This window comes from Dermacentor variabilis, chromosome 3 (genome assembly GCF_050947875.1).
Source record: "Dermacentor variabilis isolate Ectoservices chromosome 3, ASM5094787v1, whole genome shotgun sequence".
In the NCBI taxonomy this organism is placed as follows: domain Eukaryota; kingdom Metazoa; phylum Arthropoda; class Arachnida; order Ixodida; family Ixodidae; genus Dermacentor; species Dermacentor variabilis.
In genome coordinates this window covers 64411178-64433446 of record NC_134570.1, presented here as the reverse complement: position 1 = coordinate 64433446, position 22269 = coordinate 64411178, and the positions used below count along the sequence as shown (strand labels likewise).

At 51.1% G+C, this 22269-nt stretch overlaps 1 protein-coding gene across 3 annotated transcripts in view; it reads left to right on the top strand.

Moving 5' to 3' along the window:
- The window catches only part of LOC142575765 (uncharacterized), a 527026-nt gene that overhangs the window by 261159 nt on the left and 243598 nt on the right, over positions 1–22269 (top strand). For all 3 annotated transcript variants that reach the window (XM_075685386.1, XM_075685388.1, XM_075685387.1), the window contains exon 3: positions 894–1057. In XM_075685386.1, the coding sequence (XP_075541501.1) occupies positions 894–1057 (164 nt within the window). The remainder of the gene's footprint in view (positions 1–893; positions 1058–22269) is intronic.

Genomic DNA, 22269 nt, shown 5'->3' with positions numbered 1-22269 from the left:
TTAACAAATATAAATAGAGAGACAATGGGGGCGATCTACTTTCTCGCCGCTATGCGGTGTTCAATGACAATAACCTGTCGTCAAATGCGGTCCCGCAGTGTCTCATAGAGTCCGAAAGGAACAAGCGGGCGCCTAAACACGTGATATGCGTTTAATTGGTTCTTTTCCTTGGCAATGACGTTTGCTCTCGTCACGGTACACAAACGAAGAGAGTTCGACACCGTTAATATTTTAGCGTTTCTGCAACGTGGATTTGGCTTCACAACTCTAAACGAACCGACATTAGGCAAGGGCCCTGCCGCGAACTTCGCTTGGATTTGTGCGTAGTGTAATATCTCGGGAGTGGTTCAGCGCGTACGGCTCTCAGTGACCCGCTGGGCTTGCATTACGTAGCCGAACAAATCACTATGTCCCTATAATCGCTATCCCAGGCCTTGTGCGACGGTGGTTGCCACAGTCTTCTCCGGAATGCCTTGACAACTTGCTCTTACTTCCCGGTACAGCACGACATTCTCTCCGCGAAGGGCAAAGGACTCTAATTCGAGGTCCTCATCTGTTTTTCAGTGTAGTATTTATTTTCTTTAATCAAAAAGATGCAATGCGGCCGAAGATGAGCGCCGCACAGGCGCTTTCGCGCGACATTCTCTGTTGGCCGTGTGCCTTTTTTGCTTCTCGTAGTAGTAGTATAGCGTGGAAACGAAAGAAAGAAACCGCAAGTTTACAACGACAATGCTTGTTTACTTGTACTTGCACGTCTCCCCGGTGCTTGTTTGCCCCTGTTTCCAGTCTGCTGGCCGTATCTGTGTAGAGTCGTGAATCGACTAGTTCAGCTTCAGCCTTCTTTCTTTTTCTAACGGGCTTTTTTTGCCGTCTCTTCTTGTGTTCCTTCGCAGCGCGAGTCCAGAGCCAAAACGCGAGAGCCGCCTCACGTCCATCATCGACCAGCTGCTGATCAACAAGACCAAGGACTACTTGCAGCAGTGCAGCGATCTCACGAAGAGCACCAACCACCACAACAACAGCAACGACACTTCCCAGTCGCCGGCGCTTGACCCAGGTGAGAATGCCGCACGCCCGTCTTTATTTGCCCGTTCGTTCAAGGACTAGGTTTACGCACCTTGCAACGACGGCGGCTACTCCTTTTTCCCGTAACGGTAATAAAGATGCGTAACTATACGCGTAGAAAGTGTCGCAAAATGAGAAAAAAAAATTAAGCACGAAGAGCTTTTAGAAGAGTTACAGAAGGTCCTGTCTGTGTTTGTGCGGGCTCATTGTGTTTCATCTCTCGCTAACGGACCCACTAATAAACACCCGCGAACAGTTTACGATGCTACGTCATGCCATCGTCTTCCGTCGAGACGTATACATCCTGCTCAGTTGCGCAACGTTGTTCGAGAGTTGGTTTGCCTCTGGATGCCTGTTTGCTTTAACAAACATCATCGATGCTTATTGCGGTCGAAGGCAGCTGTCCTTCGTTTTTGTCTTTTTTACTGAATCAAACGAAAGGCAAGTTCCTGTGCGTATACATTGTTGGCGTCGAACTTTATAACGTGAAATCAATATGGAATGAGCATTGTGCGCTCTTCATTCGTTGTGCCTTTGTGGCCAGGACATCACCGTCGGGAGGAACCTAAGCAGCAAACGCGACGAGTAAACCGATAAAGACCGTCACACCGAGGCCAAACTGAAAGCATCCGGAGAAGAGTCGGTCGAAAATGCGTCTCTCGATCGACCCCCTGCCGTTCCCTCGTCGCGTTTGCATCTTTTCTATTTTTATTTTTTGTTTGTCTGTGAGAAAATACGTCGACTGCTGTAGCGCGGCTTCGTTGATAGGTGGTCACGCTGAGCCAATGCAGTGTTTATTTATTTCTTTAGGGAGAAAAAGAAAGAAAGACAAACACATCAAGAGACTTCTGAGAGCGCCAAAAGTCAAGCCTCCGCAACTGGTATAGCAAATTATTCCAGAATAGCAACGTGCAGCTGCCATGCTACGTAATACAAACAATGAAGACAAATGTTGAGCGTCTCCGGGGGAGGTATTATGTAAGGATTCTCTTCCTTTGATTCTATTCTTTCCTTATCACCTGTCGCAGTGAGGGGACGATACTGGCAATAACGAAGGCATCGTCAACCAATGACGGAGGGCACAAAGAAGGAAAAAAAATTTGAACGAACTACGGCGTTTCACGCGCCAAAACCGCGATTTCATTATGAGGCACCCCGTGTAGTGGGGCGACCCAAGATTTATTTTGACCACCAAGAATCTTTCAAATACCCCACAATGCACGGGACAGGGGCGCTTTTGCATTTCGCCCCCCATCGATATGCGGCCGACGCGGCCAGAATTTCATCCCGTGACCTCGTGCTTAGCAGCGCAACACCATGGCCGCTAAGCGACCGCGGCGGGTAAGGAAAACTGAAAGTTATCTTTACATTATACGGGCCCCAAGGACGCCTTTTGCAACTGTCCATTTACTTATCCGTATATCATTTCCTCGCGCAAAACGCGCTCCACCCTTTTCGTCGGGATCGGCCACTCGGTAGCATGGATGATAAGAGACACACGAGTTAATTGCTACGACATGACTCCTCAATGAATGCGACCCCAGTTGTAGCATTTTGGGGCCATCGTTTTCACAAAGCCGCGCACTTCTGCCTTTGACGTCATCGGCCACCGGGCGGTGTGGATGATCAATGAATGAAACCACTGAAGGAGAGGATTACGAATGCTCACAAAACGCGCCGCCACTAAGGCCGTATTTGGAAACCGTGCGTTTCATTTTCAGTTCTTTCCTTCCGTTGTCACAGGCACGGCCGCCGCCTTCATCGTCGAAACGGATCGCTCGTCGCGACCTGCGTATAAAAAGGAATTAAAAATCACGTGGTTCGTTGCAAAACACAGATCCCGGTCTTCATTCTTGTACCAATAGTATCATCTGTTTTTCCGAGTTCGCGTGTGATCATCTACGCACCCTTCCCTGGCTATAGTTGTTGGATAGACTGTACTTCAATTTCCAGAAGAAAAAAAAGTGAGGTTTTCTTTCCCGTTATACAGAGAGGGTGCTGTTATTCAGTCATAATCGTTACAGAAGTTGCTACGTTACACCTAAGATAGTATAGTAAACAGTAGACAGCAGCTCTCGTGTTTATCTTTCTCGTTATGAGTTCTTCCTTTAAGTCATCACAATTTCGCCAGTAATAATTTCTAAAGTCCACCGGTGTGAAGCTCTATGTGTACACTCCTCACTGCACAGTGTTTATCAATGCGCCTGCACAGCTCTCTCGGCACGGCACACCGTAAGATAACTTACACCCTTGAAATTGAACAAGGAGGAAACGGGCCCGCACCCTTGTACCTTTGAGTGTAAAGGTGCAAGAAGGGTGTAAGGATTCGAGTTATGCATCAATTTACGCCCATGTTCACTTCTGATTGCGTCAATTGTTTTACAAGTGCACCGATGTTGGGAATTCCAGACCCACTCAACACCCTTGTTCACTTTTAAGGGCGTATGTTATTATACAGCGCACGCACCCCCCTCCCTCTCTCTCTCTCTCTCTCTCTCTCTCTCTCTCTCTCTCTCTCTCTCTCTGTATATACCGTATGCTATACCGTCGTGCCAAATCGCGGACGCTTTGACGGCTGAGAAATCGGGAACGGGGTGAAGGGCGCTCTTGTTCGGTCCTGCGGGGTGCGCACCACTTGCGTCTCTCTGACAGCTAGCTCTCCGGCGAAGGCCGCCGGCGCGCCGAGGTTGAACGGTCCGGTCGCGCGCGCAGTTAGAAATGCTCCGGTCGCACCCCCACCCCCACTTCCATGCGTCCATTAGTTTTATCTCTCCAGCCATTCGGCGGTGCTCTGTCTGTGTACGTTCGAGCGATCGAGTGTGTCTCGGGCCCTGCGTGCGCGCGTCTCTTCTGAGACGAGCGCATTTGCGCGCCTGTGTCTTTAGACGAGCATACTGCGTGTATGAGTGAGTTGTTTAAGAGTGCCTTGAAGTCGCGGAGGTCGCCCAAAGTGTGCTCTTGTGTGGGTGCTGATTTTTTTGTTCTTTTTTCGAAGGACTCTCTGTGTTTGGTTTGGCTGACGCCGAAATCGCTTTTGTTATTTGCTTCTTTGTTTTCGTTTTCAAGCGTGGAATTTGGCTTCTGCCTGTGGAGGGCTCGCTGTATATTATGATCGCGCCACTGCAGATATTCGTAGGCCGCATAATTTAGACTAACTTTGGTTCAATATGGTCATATGTTATCGTGTACAAGACTCATAGGATAATATATCATGAAATATTGAATATGGGACGCTAGCTTTTTTTTTTTTAATTCCTTGATAAAGTACGAATCGATCCTGTCAAAACGCGAGGTAACAAAAGATAACCATACGTGAAAATGGGACGTGTACAATCAATCTATTTGGAGGGAAACGCTCGTAGCAAGACATTACATTACTAACAAATTATTCAGTATTTTTCATTTATTTCGTGTAGATTACAGATGGAAAAATATGCGGAGTATCATAATCTACATTGGATATGCACACTGTCCCTTACCTTCTTTCGAGGGAACATATACGCGGTGTTTTCGAGCATTCCTTTCGTAGTGCCACTTTCTAGGAGTGGCGAAATTGAACACCGTCGTGTGTGTTCTTTGCCACTTACTACCTTTTTGCAGCTCTTCACTGAGTCAATACGATAGAATTACAAGCGCTCATAGAATCACGGCTATCCGTCGACGTCTACAAAACGTTTATCGGCGGCCATATTCGTTTCAATTTTTCTCGACGCGCAGAACCGAACCCACTCGCTATAGCGGTGTTCACTCAATCTTCCCTTACGAGTCTTTGCCTACGCTAACGAGCGTGCGATTGCCACGTTCCTGTTTTCATTCAAGACGGCGCCAAGTCCTTGCCCCATTCTCACGCACGGCTCAGCGGGTGAGGCGCGGATACGCACGCGGTGCGCAACAACGCCCTGAAACTGAAAGGCACATGCAGGCAGGAAGGAGACGACGTGTATAATGCAATATACTTTCAACCAAACGTTCGTTTACACCAGCGAGGCGGCTATATATTTCTCGAATCTCGTTAACATACTCGCGTTTACGCCTATCACGATTCGCGCTCCCTCTTCTTTTCCTTATTCTTATTTTTATTGTTTTGCGTCCCCGTATTCGCCGCCGATTCTCGACCGGCACCGCTGGGGCGTCGCGTCGGCAAAGCTCCCTTCGCGCCCGCATATTTAACGCCGCACGCCGTCGCCCCGTTCTGTCCTTTCTGCCATCAGCGGCAGGTGTAACCTCGGGCCCAGCTGGGTTCGAAAACAAACGACCCGAACGCGCGCGCCGCGGCCCCAACTCAACAGGGCGGAACCCTCCCGGCGGCGTATACGGCTTTATGCGGCGCTGACGGAAGCGCTTGTTAAAAGAGCGCGAAGGTGGTGGTGGAGGTGGCGGCGGCGTGCTTTTGCAAACGAGCACCCCGGCCAGCCGGCCAGCCGTCGCCGCCGCGTTGTCGCGCCTTGAAAGTGCGACTGCTCGCCACAGCGCGAGGCCCCATGTCGTGTCATCAGCATGCGGCGCCACATCCCCGCGCCATATCGTGGCCGCGGAAGGTCACTGGAACGTAAACCTTTCGCCGGCGCTGTTGTTCGACGCCGCGCGAGCCAAGCGTTGCCAGCTTCGGCGGCGCCACTTTTGTTTTTGCTCTCGCGTAGCGCGGGGCGACGAGCGGTGTTGCATGGGCGTTAGCCGACAGTCAAAAACGCGTTCCGCCGAGGAAGCGTTGCGCGAAACACTGCGGTGTTTCTGTGCTGTGCGACGTCGCTCGTGTGTAGTTGCGGACACCTGTCTCCGCCTTGACGCCACCCTTAGGCTGTTGTGTGCAGCACGCAAACGGATCGGGAGAAACGCGTAGTCCGAGTCTATAGCTGCACGCAGGGCTGAGCTGAAGACATTGCGCGCACTCAGTAACGTCGTTGCCTGTCCTTATCGTGCCGCACGAGCAGTCCTGCCCTTATTACGCGTGACACTTTCAAAGTTCCGTAAAATTTGGTTCGTTGTAACTGAATCCCCTCTGTTGATATCATCGCACAGGTCAGATATGTATAGTTACTCCGCATAACCAATTGCACCAATTCTGGTTTTCTCGCTCAGTGGATAGGGAAACGTATTTGCACTTAAACAGAGACAAAAGAAGCGTTCTAACTGGGTGTCTACTTTATCGACATTTTCACTATAACGCTGCGGAGAAGCTTTCCTGAAAACATTGTGACCATTCGCCTTAAGGTTGTCTCTACTTCCCCCGTGCACGTGCTCGCGATACGCTCACGTGCTAAACGTCCCGGTACACCGAGGCGCGCAACTGCCGAAACGACAGGCTACAGGCTCCCCAGTATAAAAGCAAACTACGGACCAATTGGCTCGCAAGCATCCTGAACAAGACCCGAGTCTCGGTAAAAAGAAGTACTGTGGTAGAAGCGCTTCGTCGGAGTGGTACACAGCACTGAAAAGAACACTGCATCCTCTCTTCGTTGAAAGGGGCCGCGTGTATACCCGAGGAAGCCGTGAAACCGTATATACCTGAGAATCGATGTAGCGGGTTTTCCATATCCTCAGCGGCACTGCACCGAACTACACATTCTTGAACAAAAGAAAGGAAACAAAGAAAAGGAAAACGCATGGTACACATATACTTGCCTTCGTCGCGCGTTCGACCCGCGGGTGCATAGAGGAACGACGCGCCCGTTGCGCCGCGCGGCGCCCGCCCGCCCTCCCTTCTCGCGCCGTGCGCGCCGTTGTATATTAGCTGTCGATTGCGGGACTTCCAGGCGCGAGAAACAAAGGCGCGGGAGTGGCCCGCTCGCTTTATCATGACTGTTGGGGCGCCATTGTTCGGTTTCCGTTTGACCTATTTAACTTTTCGCCGAACACTATAATTCTCCGCGCTCACTCGCGCTCCCTGCTGCTGAATGCTGCACGGCCGGGACCTCGACTTCTCGTCCGTTCCGATCGTCTCGCCCACTCGCAATGCACACACGTACACACACGCACGCGCGCGCACACGAACAACATGGAGGAGCGGCGAGCTATCTAGCTAAGACCGCGAGAACGACTCGACTACTGTGTCAGGTCGTTAAAGGGTTCAAGCGGCGGCTCGCCGAGGTCGTTTTCTCCTTGCTTTGTATCTCTCTCTCTCTCTATCGGGTTCTTTTCAGTCTTGGTTTTGTTTTTCCGGGCGTCATTTTTCACGCGGTCGTTTGCTGCAGCGCCCGCATTGAGATTGTTGACCGCGCGGGAAATATAGGCTGCGCGAGAGCGGTTCATTTTCGGGCTGATGACTTTGACGGGTGTAAGGACGAACGGCGAAGACGCGGAGTGCGCCGTCGTTTTGTTTCTGTTCCGACTATCGAGTTGACTGTATACATACGAAGTAGGCCCTAACCACTCTAAACAAAACTTTGACAAACAAGAAATGCCGTTCGTTGTGCTGAGCGAGAGAGAGGCAGCTTTGCAGAAATACGGTGCACCTGTGATGCTCTACTTAGAGCAAATATAGTATGGGTGGTGGAGCGCTCTTTAGCGCTCGAGACACTACTCCACCCGATTGTACTCTATTTCTGAGTCGGCAAACCGACAAAGCTTGTTTGATATACAAAGGAAGCCGTGGGAGGTTGCAACGGAAGTCAGCGTATTTCGTTCGGTCACCAAGCAGCCGAGTAAGATGAAAACTACACATTTCCGACTGCTGAGATGGAGCATGTGCCACCGTGCGTTTGAACTTGGCCTGCAGCCTGACATGCTAAGCAGTGATGCAGCGCGCAAGTGAGGTGAGTGCGATTGTATGCGCCTGTGCATAGGAGGTAGCATTAAGTGATGTCAGCTTTTGTAGAGACAGGTTGCATTCCGTATACCCCGAGGACAAAGTCGCCAATTGGGAATCGGGAGGACAGAATTTATCTGAATGAGAGCATGTTGCCCATGTTGCCCACATAAAAGGAATATAGTCGGTAAGGTTTCCCACCAACTATGCCTTTCAACGTCAAAACATCAGTAGGCTTGAATGGACGTCCTGTGATTGACGCGCTTTGCGACCCCCCCCCCCCCCATCTTGCATAACCTGTACAGCAGCAGCCGTCGCTGTCGCTTTCAGTAAAATCACAATCCTGTATCAATATAACCTACGCTCAATTGCAAGGCAGCCATATTGTATTAGTGGCAATGGCTTACGTCTACGCGAAGCTTTAAATGTTCTATGCATAACTGCGAGTCGGCCTAGTTGGAACATATTCATATTTATACTTTTTGTGCGCAAACAAACAGGGACGAAGAATAGGGGCAACACAAGGAAAGCGCTCGTCCTTGTGTTGCCCCTATTCTTCGTCCCTGTTTGTTTGCGCACAAAAAGTATAAATATGTTCTATGCATTCGCGAATCTTCGTTGGGCCCCTTACGTCACAGAATGAGACAAGAAAGGTTGTGTGTACATAGAAGGTCGTTAAACTTTGGGAGAAAGGATATTTGTGCGCATCAGGGATGTAGGACAGCGTGGCCGCATATCGGCCGACCCATTAACTCGAGCTAGGTCGTTGCCTGTGCCGACAAACCACAATGATCGCACGATGGAGGTGGTCACTCCACCTATTTGTCCGAGACACGCGGTCAAGAAGAAAGCCGCAAGGGAAAGATGGGTTGGGCTCTCTCTTCTCGTCACTGACAGCGGTGGCGCACTCCTCCATGAACACTGGGAAAGGATGACAGTGCCCAGACGCGTCATGAAAGGCAGGAGCTGATGCATATATTCTCGAGACATCCCGTCGGAGACGCGCGGCAGCCGACATCGTTTGTCTCTCGACTTGGCTGCAAGCTTTCTCACGCCATCTTACTCCGGCAGGGAAGAAGGAAAACCGCACACGAGACAATAAAAATAAAAATAATAAAGAGCGCGATCACGAAGAATGAGCGCGCGCCTGCTTTATTTAAATGTCGCGTAACGCGGGAACGATGAAACGTCAGCAAGGGCAGCGAGGCAAAGGCGACGAGCCCCTTCGTGTCCCCTCAGACTCGCCCCCAAGCCCCTTCTTCTCAGCGCAATCCGACATGTCAACGCTGAGCGCCGAATTGCGAGCATCTTTCGCCCAGAACATCCCCAGGTCACTCTTCTCTCCCGCAGCCCAAACCTAACCCCTCGCCAACGGCTGTCTGATCCGCGTGGACGACGGCCTCTGACGAGTCTCGGGCGGCGTCGAGTCGCAGCGCGCCCCGAGATCACTACGAGCACCAGTAGCGTGTGAGTCGATCGTGGCGTAGGGGAGAAGGAGACAGGTCGAATTAATTCCGACGCGTCTCCACGTTTCGGCCGTGCGCTGCTCCGCCGGCCCGGTTCACGGCCCCGCAGCCACCCCGCAGCAGCGAACCACAGCTCCTTCGCATCGGCCACTGTGCAAAGATCACGAGAGAGAAGAAGGGAGTGGGGCGGCAGCGGTGATGTCTCACGACGCGCCGCGCTCCTCAACTCTGTTTGCATAGCGACCGCGGCGCGCCGAGAAGCGGCGGACGACGCCGCTGGCAGGCCACGCAAACAAGCGCCTGTCATCGACGACGCGGGAGAGAAGTCCACCGCCCGTCCCCAGCTCACGACGCGGTTGCGCGCGCTCGCGCGCTCTCGCTGCCGCATGCGTGTCGCGCCCCCACGTCGCGACGCGCTTACGCTCGGTGCGTGCGTTCCTCCCGCACGTGTGTGTGTGTATACGCTGCTCTTCCATGCACCGTTCGTGCTGCTGCTGCTGCTGCTGCTGCTACTGGCTACCGCTCGCACCGTATGTATTTATATACACACCCGGACGCTTATGCATACCGGGGCGAGAGAAGGCGCCAGAGCGACGGGTGTCGGGGGCAAGCGCGGCCGGCATCGTTCCTCGGCGGCTCCCGCAGTGACAGTGACAATGGGAGGCGGTCACGATTGGCGCGTCACCGCGGGGCTCTCCTCTGTCTCGCGTCATTTCGCGTGATCTCGCTCAGCCAGGTAGGTAGGCAGGCAGGCAGGCAGGCAGGCAAGCAAGCAGGTAGGCCGGGGTGGAGCGTGTTCGCGTATAAACCCCGCTCGTGACCCCTGGCCGCGACGACGCTGTCCTTCTTCCTCTTGTCCGCATAGAGGAAGAATGAGAAAGGCGCCCCGCACGTGACCTGCCGTCCTGTTCGAGACACCGACTGCTTTGTGGCTGCTCGATGTTTGTCTGGTCCGCGTGTCTGTATCGGTTACCACAGTGTGTCTGGGGGGTGGGGGGCGAGTGTGTGTAGCCGTGCGCAAGCCGCATCGCCGAGCGTCCTGTGGGAAAAAACGAAGAGTTCGAGGAGTGCGCGTCTCGGGCTCCGCCGGTGTCCCGCTGCATGGCGGAGGCCTCATCGAGTGACGTGGTGTACGAGTCGTCGAGCGGGTCCTGTCCTGCCAGAAATTCGGCTTCACTGTTTGGCTTTGCGTAGCACTGCGCATCTGCCTGGCGTGCACTGAGCAAAGCACGGCACAGAGAATTTCGATGTTCTTTAAACCGACTTGTTGGCGTACAGTATCAGCGATATAATTGAATATTTATTGAAAAGTAACAAGGGCACCACTGCTCGCTGACGTTTAGGTTCACATCAAGAAACGTCGTAGAGCAATGCTGTGGTGAATCCCGCGGATATGTCACGCTTAATAGTATCTTTCAACTCCACTTATATGCGAAAAGATGAAAGCTGTACGTTTTTGGGACAATGACAGCTAGTGCTCCTGCTTCGTGAGTTTGAGCAAGCTACAACGAGCCAGATATGTAGGCTCACTGTCGTCAATGGATAAATTAGGAAAGCCGTTTATCTTGAAAGAAAGAAAGAAAGAAAGAAAGAAAGAAAGAAAGAGAAAAAGAAAGGCCGGGCCGAGTAACCTGGTTCAGTGAATTCGTGGCATGGTGCCGACTCCGATCAAAAAGTTGTGTGAGCCTGGATGTTGGTATACCTATGAGTTATTTTGACACCGCAGCGTTCGATAGCTTAATTATTCGCTGCTTTCACCGCCGATTTTCCCCGCGAGCATTGTAGCCCTGCAGGCTAGGCGCGCGGAGTGAGCTACATTAGCTTTTTATGCAATCATATATATAGTAACTCATTTCTTAGATAGTCTGGCCCCATTGCTTCGTTATTTGGCAATCTTACCTCGTAGAACCGCATATCAATCCTTTTCCCGCTGCACTTCTTTTCTCTTTCTAACACGAAACAGTTAACCTTTTCGAGGGCCTGCCATAGGCGTTTATACATGTCCCCCGCCGCATTTGAGAGCTCCTTAGAATCCAAAAACAAAGATCACAGGAACGCTACCACTACCGATGAATCTCTGCTCCATTAGTTACAAAAGACAGAGCACTCAGCATAGCGGACCACAATGAGTGCTCTTTTGTAAGCAGCGGGCAACTCCACTCGATTATACCGCGCTACGTGGCTGTATTCAAGACGACCGCGCAATCCTATTTCAACACATGGCCGCTACGGAGCCTAATTTTGAATACGTTGTCCGTAAGACGTGCGCCCTCTGCGGCAAGAACAACAGTGCGGAGTCCAGCCGTGTGAGTGAGCCCATCTGAATTCGCAAGCGCACACGACGTGGGTGCAGCCGGGGCGACCGCTCCCGCCACCGCCACGCAAGCGAATATATATATATATATATATATATATATATATATATATATATGCACACGCGCGCAGTCGCAACCTCGCATTCGAAAAGCGAGAACTGAGCCCAGCCCCCTTGCATTTCGATGGACAGACCGATTCCTAATGGCTTCCTAATTGAAAATTCCGCGAACTGAGGGCCGGCTCCAGTCGGCCGGCCCTGATCGATCTACGTCACTCGACAGCACTTCGTTGACGGATGAGGCGTCACGAGCGGCCCTCCAACGCGGGCGCGCGCGCGCAGTCGCTTGCGCTCGAGCGCAGACGCTCCTCGGGGAGACGTGATCCACTTTATAAAACGCCCGCTGCTTCTACTGCTTCTTCTTCATCATCATCATCACCATCTTGCACTTGTTCTTCTCTTTCTCTGTCCCTGGTTGCTCGGCTGCGCGAACTCGCAAGTTCGCATCTGCTCGCTCGGCCCTTGTCACTTTGTGCCCGTCCGCATGCATGGATGCGTGCTTCTACTCCGCGTGCAGATGACAGAGGTGCGTGCGTGCGGGCGTGTGTGTGTGTGTGTGTTTGTGTGTGTGTGTGTGTGTGTGTGTGTGTGTGTGTGTGTGTGTGTGTGTGTGTGTGTGTGTGTGTGTGTGTGTGTGTGTGTGTGTGTGTGTGTGTGTGTGTGTGTGTGTGTGTGTGTGTGTGTGTGTGTGTGTGTGTGTGTGTGTGTGTGAGAGAGAGAGAGAGAGAGAGAGAGAGAGATTTACTCTCTCACTCAAACCGTTTCGCGCAGCGGGATGCATTTGCACAATAGTGCCGTTGGTACAGCCCGCTCTTCAGCCTCAGAGAGAACAAACAACTATGTGATACGAAATCCAAAGTAAGTTCTACCTCGGAACGCTGGGATAGCCTTAACTCTGGGAGGGGGAGTGCGCGCAGCTGCGACGCCCCAAGCCAAGCCGCGTTGCTCTGCGGCCACCCTCTCTCGGGAAACAATTAAGGTGCGCGTGCGTGAGTGACAGTTTAGGACGCGCGCGCCTATACTACCCGTCCCGCAAAGCGGAGCGCACTCGCAGGCGCATGCGCGCGCGGCCGGAACGCGAGACGCCACGGCGCGAGTGAGCTGGGACGACTCGCTCGAGCCAACCGCCCGTCCAGAGAGACCTTTGCGAAGGAGGAACAGAGCGGCGTGAATCATCAATCATCTTTAAAACGCTGACCTGCCCCCTCGGCGCTAGATATCTGGCGTTCGGCCTTATAGTACTGCCGTCCATCCCCCCCCCCCCCCTCTTGCCGCTTCGCCTTTCTGCTCTTTGCAAGTGCACACGCACGCACAGAGGGTGCTGTTCCCTCGTCGATAGCCTTTGCATCCAGAGGTGGCTGGCTGCACGTTGGGGACTTGGTAGGCTCGATGCCCGCTTCTGCGGCAATGGATAGCTTCGCTGGCGCTCACGTCGCCGCACAACAGGCCCGAGCGCGTGTCCTTCTTTCCGCGTTGCATCTGTTATTTCGCTTTATTGTCGTTCTCTGCGAAAGCGGACAGCTCATACGTGCGAGCGTGGAATAAGTGTCGGCGGCGCCCCCCACGCCCATAATTTATTTGGAGCGCATTGTGTGTGGCAATCGGGCGGCGAAGATATGCATCGACAGTATATATAGCCAGGCGCTTGCATCCTTTTCAGAAAGCTCGCGTGGCTCGACGGGATCTTTCTTTCTTTTTTTTTTTAAGGTGGATTGGCGGCTAGAAACGCCCTGCTTGGCGCACGAGTGAGGCCACCTTGTCAGCTTTTTTCTCCCTCTCTCTCAATCTCTATCTTTCAGTGGCGCTAATGAGTGGGGGAAAAAAGGCGCCAAGTCGTTGCACCATTGACGCTCAGTTCAACGGGCCGTGGCTATACCCTGACGCGAAGACGGCCGAGCATGGCTGCGTCGAGAGTTTACGAAATGAGGTGCGACTAAAACGTGATGCGACCTCATCGACCATGAGCTATAATGGAACACCAGGATAGGATCGCGTTTGCAACGAAAGCTGACACTCACCTTCTCTGAACCTAGCTTAGGGATAATTTGCCCAGGACGAGACCGTATAAGTGATAGAGGCGGCGCTCGTTCTGTTTCCAGCTGCGACTGCTGGCTAGGCCACGCTTTCACTCTGTTTAAGAAAGTTCGTGTGAGCGCAAGAAGGCAGTGCGCAGATTTGCACTGACAGTCTACTGACTTCTTGAGCCTCACTTTCGTAATCGAAGCGATCATTAGTAGTTAACTTGTGCAAACATGTAACTGTCGCGCAACAGACTTGGGATGCGTTTGGAAAGCTTGGGCATCCAGGAAGCCTCGACGTCTATCCCTGCCAGGCACGCCAGAAGTCCCCGCTAGTTCGGTTTGATGCCGAGGAAGCTATTCGAACGGAGGTTCGCGCCGGCAAGCTTAACTAAGGGACTATTTACTTATTAATGTAAACATTGAAAGCAAATAAAAAGAAGTATGCAAGAAAAAGTTGCGGTAACCGACACGAAGAGGACATATCGATATGCTTTAATTTGGATTAATACGGCTTATTTGCGTTAATATCCCATCGCATCAGTCACCCTCTTCATGTTTTGCGTCCACGAGCTCGTACCACTACCTTCATGAACTCAATTTTTTCACGAGCAGCAACTGACTGTAACGGCCTTCCCCATCATGTCGCTGCCATAACCTGCCCATCAACGTTTTCGACCGCTGTAAACGCCTGCATTTTTTAAACCCCACTCCTTATGCGACATCCCAAAAGGAGCCTTTAAGGAAAATAAAGTGATGCGATGTGATGTGAATATGCAAATGCGCAACGGAGAGGAGGAGGAGGAGTAAATAAAGAGAGAAGGCAGGTATGTTAACCAGGAATGCGTCTGGTTGGCTACCCTACTCTGGGGGACGGGAGAGAGCGAATAGGAAGATGAGATAGAGGGAGGGGAGGAGAAGGAAAGCTGCGGTCAGTTCGCGCACGCACACAGAGGGCCTGAGTGAGTCAAAGGCGTTCACATAGTCCAGTCGCCCTCAAGGAAGACAAAAGTGCCTTCACAGCCTTGAGGGCCGACGAGCGATGGGGACGGCCTTCAAGCAGCACCTGCACAGACAACGGCTGATCGTCCAGTCGTCGCAATGCGATAATGTTTGTCTTTCTGACTGAAATCAATGACATTGGCACAGCAAATGTTCGATGTTCTCTCCGACGCCGCAGCCGCTGCATGCAACACTATCGGTCAGTCCAATCACGCTTCGCCTTGGTCAAAGCCGCTTCCAGCCACAGCCGGTACAGAAGCGATGCCTCGTGTCGGTGAATCCCGGGTGGAGGTCGGAGTTGGAGCGAAGGGTTCAATGCGTGCGTTTTTTGTAAGCACCGAGGAAGGCCATACTTGTCTACATTATAGCTACCGCGCCGTCCGCCAGGGCGGTGTACTTAGCCCTGTGTTGTTTAATCTAACACTAATTGCTCTCCTTGAGCACGTGCCAACTAAAGTCAGGCTATCAATGTACGCGGATGACATCTGCATATGGACGTCTGCAGTAACACGCCTACAGTTGCGAGCGAGAATTCAGAGAGCCGCCACACAAACTGTTATCTACCTCCGTAATCGAGGCCTGGAAAGTTCCTCCGAGAAATGCGCACTAGTGCCATTTACGCGCAAACCCATGGCAATCTACAGTGTAATGATAAATGGCCAAATAATACGACGGGAGCGATCGTACAAGTTTCTAGGTGTCATAATCGAGAGGGACTTGTCATGGAGCCCACACGTATCATACGTGAAAAAACGGTTGACAGGCATCTGTCACCTGTTCAAGTTTTTCGCTGGCAAGACCTGAGGAATGTCGCCAAGTGCCATGTTGCAACTGTACAGGGTGCTTTTTCTAAGATTTCTGCGCGATATAGTTTGCCAGCAATAAACAACACAGATAAAACGAATCTACGCACAATACAAAGTCTGCAGGGTCAAGTGCTCCGGATATGTCTAGGCCTGCCTCAGAGTGCTTCAACAGTGGCTACGATAGTAATTGCTGGAGACCACCTTGTCAGGACCCACATTGAAATTGAAGTACTCAGGACCCATACAAGGCATCTGACCAGGACTCCTCGTCACCACTTGGCCTCCCTAACAGCGGACAGACCACACACGTCTTTCAGCCAAACGATAACCGCATATGATGAATCATTGTCAGCTTGTTTCACTCCGGCTGCGAGACCTTCGATTGCTCCATGCTGCCTCGCTCAGCCAAAAATCAACCTTGAAATACCTGGTATCTCGAAAAAAGCTGATCTATCATCGCCAGCCCTTAGACAGCTAACGTTACTATATTTGTACGAGAACTACCGTGACTCTACGCATATTTACACTGATGGATCTTTCCTTCCAAGCAGCTCCGCGGCGGCAATCGTCATACCAGCGAAAGCTACAACAATCAAATTTAAGACGACCCACGCGACAACATCGACGGCAGCAGAGCTCGCAGCGCTCTTTACTGCCCTTCATCACATTGGTGATGAACCACCACACAAATGGACAATATTCTGCGATTCTAAGGCGGCACTGCAGTCTCTACTGCCACCTTTACGACGCGGACAGCAAGAACAACTAATATTCCATGTTACAGAGACGTTACAACATATAAGTGATGCAGGCCATGAAATAACCTTTCAGTGGCTTCCAAGTCACTGCGGGATTATCGGCAATGAACGGGCGGATCACGCTGCCCGCTCAGCCCATACTGAGGAAGGCCACGTCCCAATTCCTATTTCTAGAACTGCGAAGCACGGAAGCTCCGCATACTTGCTCGGCAGTGCACCGCGTCGCAATGGAATGAGCCACATTTAGAAATACGCGACTGTACTCACTTGATCCCACACTAAGTCTTCGAGCGCCATCATAGCTTCGCCGTAGAGACGCCACGCTTTTATATCGACTTTGGTTGGGCGTTGACTTTACCAAAGCCTATGCATTCCGCATAGGGATGACCGACAGCCCAACCTGTGATCACTGCGGCCATGAAGAATCAATTGGCCATATTCTGCGCGCCTGCCCGCAGTACAGTCTACAGAGGACATGCTTTCGCCACGAACTTGACCAACTGGACGACCAACCGTTATCCGAAAAAGGAATTCTACAACATCGAAAGGACGGTAGAAGAAGGCCGTGCAAGCTCTATAGCGCTTTTTGCGATCTACCGGCCTGTGTGAACGACTTTAACTGGAACGCCTTTTGTGTGTGTGTCTCCACGTGTGCGTGTTTTTTTTTTCGCTTTTTTTAGCGTTTTCCTCTCTGTCATCTTTCTAAGCCCTATCCCCCATCCCCAGTGTAGGGTAGAAAACCGGAGACTCATATCTGGTTAACCTCCCTGCCTTTCCTCTTCATTCTCTCTCTCTCTCTCTCTCTCTCTCTCGCTCTCAATGCGTGCAACCTGGTGCGTCTTATATTTGGGGTGTTCCACTCTGCTAAATAGAGCTCGCGTACCAGGTGACGAAGCTGCCTTGCAGCGTCTGTCCTGGAAAGAGGAATGCGAACGCTGCGTTGTTCTTGATGTGACTATCGGGCAGCATTGTCTGCTTGATCATTTCCACTGATTCCGCAATGGCCAGGTAGCCACTGAAAAATAATCTTGTGGCCTTTCTGTTTGACATCATGGTGAAGTTTGACAATTTCGCATGTTAGCTGTTCGTGAGCTCCCCGTCGGAGAACTGACTGCATACTGTGTCAAGCCGGTCTCGAGTCTGAAAACACGGCCCACGTACCAGGACTATCTGTGTCAATAAATTGAAGCGCACTGCGCAGAGCCGTGAGTTCTGCAGCCATGGATGGCGTGACATGTGACGTCATGAACCGCATTGTTGTTCCTATCGTTGGTATAAACACAGCACCGCTAGAATCAGTCGATGGAGTCGATTCGTCAGTATAGATGTGTACCTGGCTACTGTATCTCTCGTACAACAGGAGTGAGCTCAATTGTTTCAGTGCAGACGGTGGTAGATCTGACTTTTTCTGAAGTCCTGGAATTCTAAGGTGTGTTTCAAGATGGCACAAACACCGTGCGGGAGAAACCGGCCTGGCCGCAGGTGTGTACCCCGATGAAAGAGAGGCACGGTATATGCACTGACAGTTGTGCTAAATGACGTGCGAGGTCTCTCCACGGTGAGTGCGGCGAGTTGGTGGCAAGGGGCCCGGGCAATGTGCCTGAGAAGTGCACGCATTGTCTCGACGGCGATGTGCGTCGTGATTGAATAATCTTGAGCAGTGGCAATAGTTTTAGCCGTCGACGCATTGCGTGGTAATCCAAGGCACATCCTCAGAGCTTGGGCTTGAATGCTCTGAATTGTACGCAAAGTGGTTTTGCAGGTGTTGGATATAACAGGGAGGCTGTACCGGAGGAACAGAACAAACAATACCCTGTACAGCTGTAACATGGATTGTGTGGACACACCCCAGTTCTTTCCTTCAAGGAACCTGAACAGATGACGAATAGCGATCAGTCGCTTTTTCACGTGGTTCACGTGAGGTGTCCAGGACAGGTCTCTGTCAATCACAACCTCCAAGAATCTGTGGCTTCTGCTGGACGATATCACTGGCCTGTTGATTGATATGCCGCATGCAGACATTGGCTTGCGGGTAAATGCCACCACTGCGCATTTTTCCACGTCACGTCTAGTCCTTGCTTGCGAAGGTAGCATGATGTCTATAAGACCGCCTTCTGAAGCCGAGCGCGAAGCTGAAGCCGTGTCACCGCCGACGTCCAGATACAGATGTCGTCGGCGTCGATAGACAGTCGAATGGTGTTTAACACGTCCTCAAGTAGTCCAATAAGGGCTAGATTAAAAAGCTTTGGGCTTAGTACTCCGCCCTGAGGGACTCCACGACTACTGTAATATTGGGTTTTCGGGCCATCCCCGGTGAGCACGTAGAATGATCGCATCTATAGGTAGCTACGAACCCAGAGATTAATCATGCCACCAAGTCCTATTGCTTCTAGCGCTTTAAGGATGGCTTCATGGGTAATATTATCGTAAGCCTCTTTAACGTCTAGGAATAAGACAGCAGACAAGCGTTTACAGACCTTCTGGTATTCGACGTACGTTACCAAGTCGACAACGTTATGTATAGGTGAACGGCCGCGTCTGAATCCTGTCAACATGTCTCGGTAAATTTCATAGTGCTCTAGGTACCACTCTAGGCGCGTAAGAAACTTCCGTTCCATTACTTTTCCTACACAACTAGTAAACGCGATCGGACGGTATGACGCAATGTCCAAAGGTGACTTGCCAGCTTTGAGGAGCGGAATCAGGCGACTTCCATTCCTGGGGAACCGTGGTGAGTCTGCCACGAGTCGTTGTACACGAACAGGAGTGCCTTTCGAGCTCGTTCACCAAAGTTACACAGAGCGCGGTACGTGATGGGCCATCTGGCCCTGGCGCTGAGGAACGCCTGCATAAAGCAAACGAAGCCTCTAGTTCGTCCAGAGAGAAAGGTCACTCCATACAGGAATCACGTGAAAATGGTGAGTAGTCGGGAGTCTGCGTTGCAGTGGAACTTGCTTCACCGGCAAACCTCCTACAGAAAGCTTATGGGACTTCAATATGTTTGTATTGTATAGTAAAGAGCCAGGGAATTAAATGGATGGCGCTGCCCAGGGGTTGTACGGAGGCTACGAACAGTTCTCCATATAAGAGACAAAGGCGTTCAGGGATCCAGAGACTCGCAGAAAGACATCCATCGTTGTGAAGCCAGCTTATTAATACGGCGTTGGTATTCTCTTCTGTGTGCGTCTGGCCAATCTCAAATCATGAATGGACTTTGTGCGCCTGTATCTCCGCTCCTCACGGCGTTGAATTGCCCGAAGTTTCTCTAACTCGATGTCGAATTCGTTGCTAGCGGAGCTTCTCACAATTGAATGTGTGGCAACCTGTGAGTTACCTTTTATTGCTCCCTCTAGGCTGGATGATATGGCCTCCCGACATGAGTCTTCCAGGGTCGATTTAAATTTCGGCCAGTCGATGCATTAGACGACCCTGGAGAACTTGGAGCTGGTTAGCCCCTCAATCGTGAGATAAGTTGTGATGTGGTCATTTCCCCGCGTTTCCAAGTCCGAGAATCATCGAACCCATCTGCTAAAGGAACGCGAAACAAAACTAAAGTCGAGGCACCTACTGTACGCTGTTCCTCGCACATAGGTGGGCCTTCCATCATTTAACAAACAAAGTTCTCGTTCAGAGGCAATGGACGCCAGTCTTCCGCCTCTCGAGTTAACCTTGGAGCTTCCCCAGAGATAGTGATGGACATTGAAATCTCCAGTGATCACCCATGGCTGTGTAGTCGTCAAAATTTCCCGTAAGCGCTCGCAGTTTACGCGACTTGATGGTGATAAGTAGGCTCCCAGAATTGTGAAAGTGACCTTGCTCTCCTTTACAGTGAAGCACACATACTGGTTTTCATTGTCAGGTGACACTGGGTGACGAACATATGTCAAGTCATGGCGTATGAAAACAACAATCTTGCTGCATTGCCCGTGAGTGGAGGACATAATGCACACATACCTGGACAGTCTGATGGGAGATGACAGGTTTGGCTCACCAATGACAATAACGGGAAACTGATTCACCAATACTAACTGTCGAAAGACGCACATAAACGACTTATCTCCTCTGGCGTTCCAGTGAAAGACAGATGCGCTTTGGACCTCCTCTCGAAACGATGTCATCTGGCGGATAATTGCTTTACCCTAAAGCCACAAGCACTGGACCTAGGGTGTCCAGCACCTGCAGCGCGCTCAGCGCCGACGTGGGTTTTCATGTCGCTTAGTAGAGCACGCATGGCATTCATCAATGACCGCAACATTATTATGACCTAGCGATCATCAGGCATCGTTGCATCAGCGGTTTGTGAAGGTGACGATTGCGGCGGTATTCGAGGTGTCTTCATGGCAGGTTGTGCGCATGGAAGTGCGGGCCACTCTGCAGGGTGATTGGACCTTGTCACTTTCGTCGTTTTCGCGCTATCTTTCATGGTGGCGCTCCACGTTGATGCAGCAGCCTCCTTGGCGGAAGACGGTGCGTTACTTGTTGCAGCGTTTCGTTGCGCTTTTCGGTGGCGATACCGTCGCCGCCTAAGTGCAGAAGCAACGGAGACAGTGCAGTTGCGGTGTTGCACGTTGCGTAGTTTAATGTCTATAGAATTTCTGCAGACGGAAGGACAAGTCTACAAGAAGACGTAGTGATGTACTATGGAAATGTGTACTAGTATGGGATCTACAGGCTGTGAATTGTTATAAGGAAAACCGCACCAGCTTCCTCCTGGCTTTTTGCATGCAGAAGCGAATCGCGAGGACATGATCCCAGCATATTTGCTTCCTGACAAAGGTCTTCGATCTGGCTGGGTCCTTCTTCCCATATGACGACGTGCTGTTACATTGCATGTTGCGTTTGCGATGATGCCAAAGGCGGGAAAGCACATTTGGGCTTGGCAGGGCATCGGATCTTATAGAGGAGATTACGTTTTCGCAGGACCAGTATGGGCGCGCTGTTCGCGTGACAAGAGTAACTGGATTGCGTTAGAACAAGCCTTTACCAAACGCAGAACTCATTTTTTTAACTTCTTTATCAATTCGGTGTATACACCAACTTGCTAACTTTGCTATGCATTATTCTGCTCGGCGTAAGTAAGCACTACGAAACAGAGAACACCAGAGCTCATAGGTCTTTTTCTTTCTATTTCACATTTCTTACATTGCGCCAAACAGAATAGCGTATAATGAACTTAGTCACTTGTGATAACGCGGCGATAAAAAAGATTGCAAATATGCGGCAAGATTTATCTATCGTTTAACGTACTCGACGCGAATTAACGTTGTGATGCGAGCGCACTGAGAACACTGTGACTCAACGTATATTTGAACATGTCCATCGGACGTTCACCTTAAATATATGGTTATTTATATATAACGTGATTTAGCTGCAAACCCGGAAACTTGTTTCGTTGGTGTTTCGTTCTTAATTTAACGTCACGGCTCACAAGTTTGTATATTATTATATCGTCAAAGAAATGGAGTAAATTGTAAGGCAGTAGTTAGATGTCTACAGTTCTTTATTGTGATTTCTTCAGTTCATGTAATAAGCGTTGAAAGTGGTGGCTCGCCAGAAAGACCCAGAATTCGGATAGCAAGCACGCGTTTTTTTTTTTTTTTTACCTTGTACCGAACAGGGATACCAGCTTGACTTGGAACGCGCATAATTCTGCGCACGCGCACACGCGTGCGCACGATGTGAAATAAAGGAGGGGGCGATAAATGCGCACACGACGAGCCACATTCTTAAACGTAACACCAACACGGCAGCAGGTGATTGGGTCGCCGACTATTTGCATTCGCGGAACGCCTCGAGCCGTCGTGTGCACAAATTCAGCTCAACACGGCTCCAGATTTTGTTTATTGTATTTGCGTCTGTTTCTCGCCGCGCGAACGTGAGATTTGTTTTTTGCGATTGGTGGGGATACGCGCGCTTGACGAATAGAGGTCGCCGCCGGAAAACCACCTCCACGGGTCGCGTGTGAGCGAGGGTCGCATAAATCTGCCTGCATATTGCTGGCTCGTTTTTTCCCTACGTGGCCACTATCCAGTCTT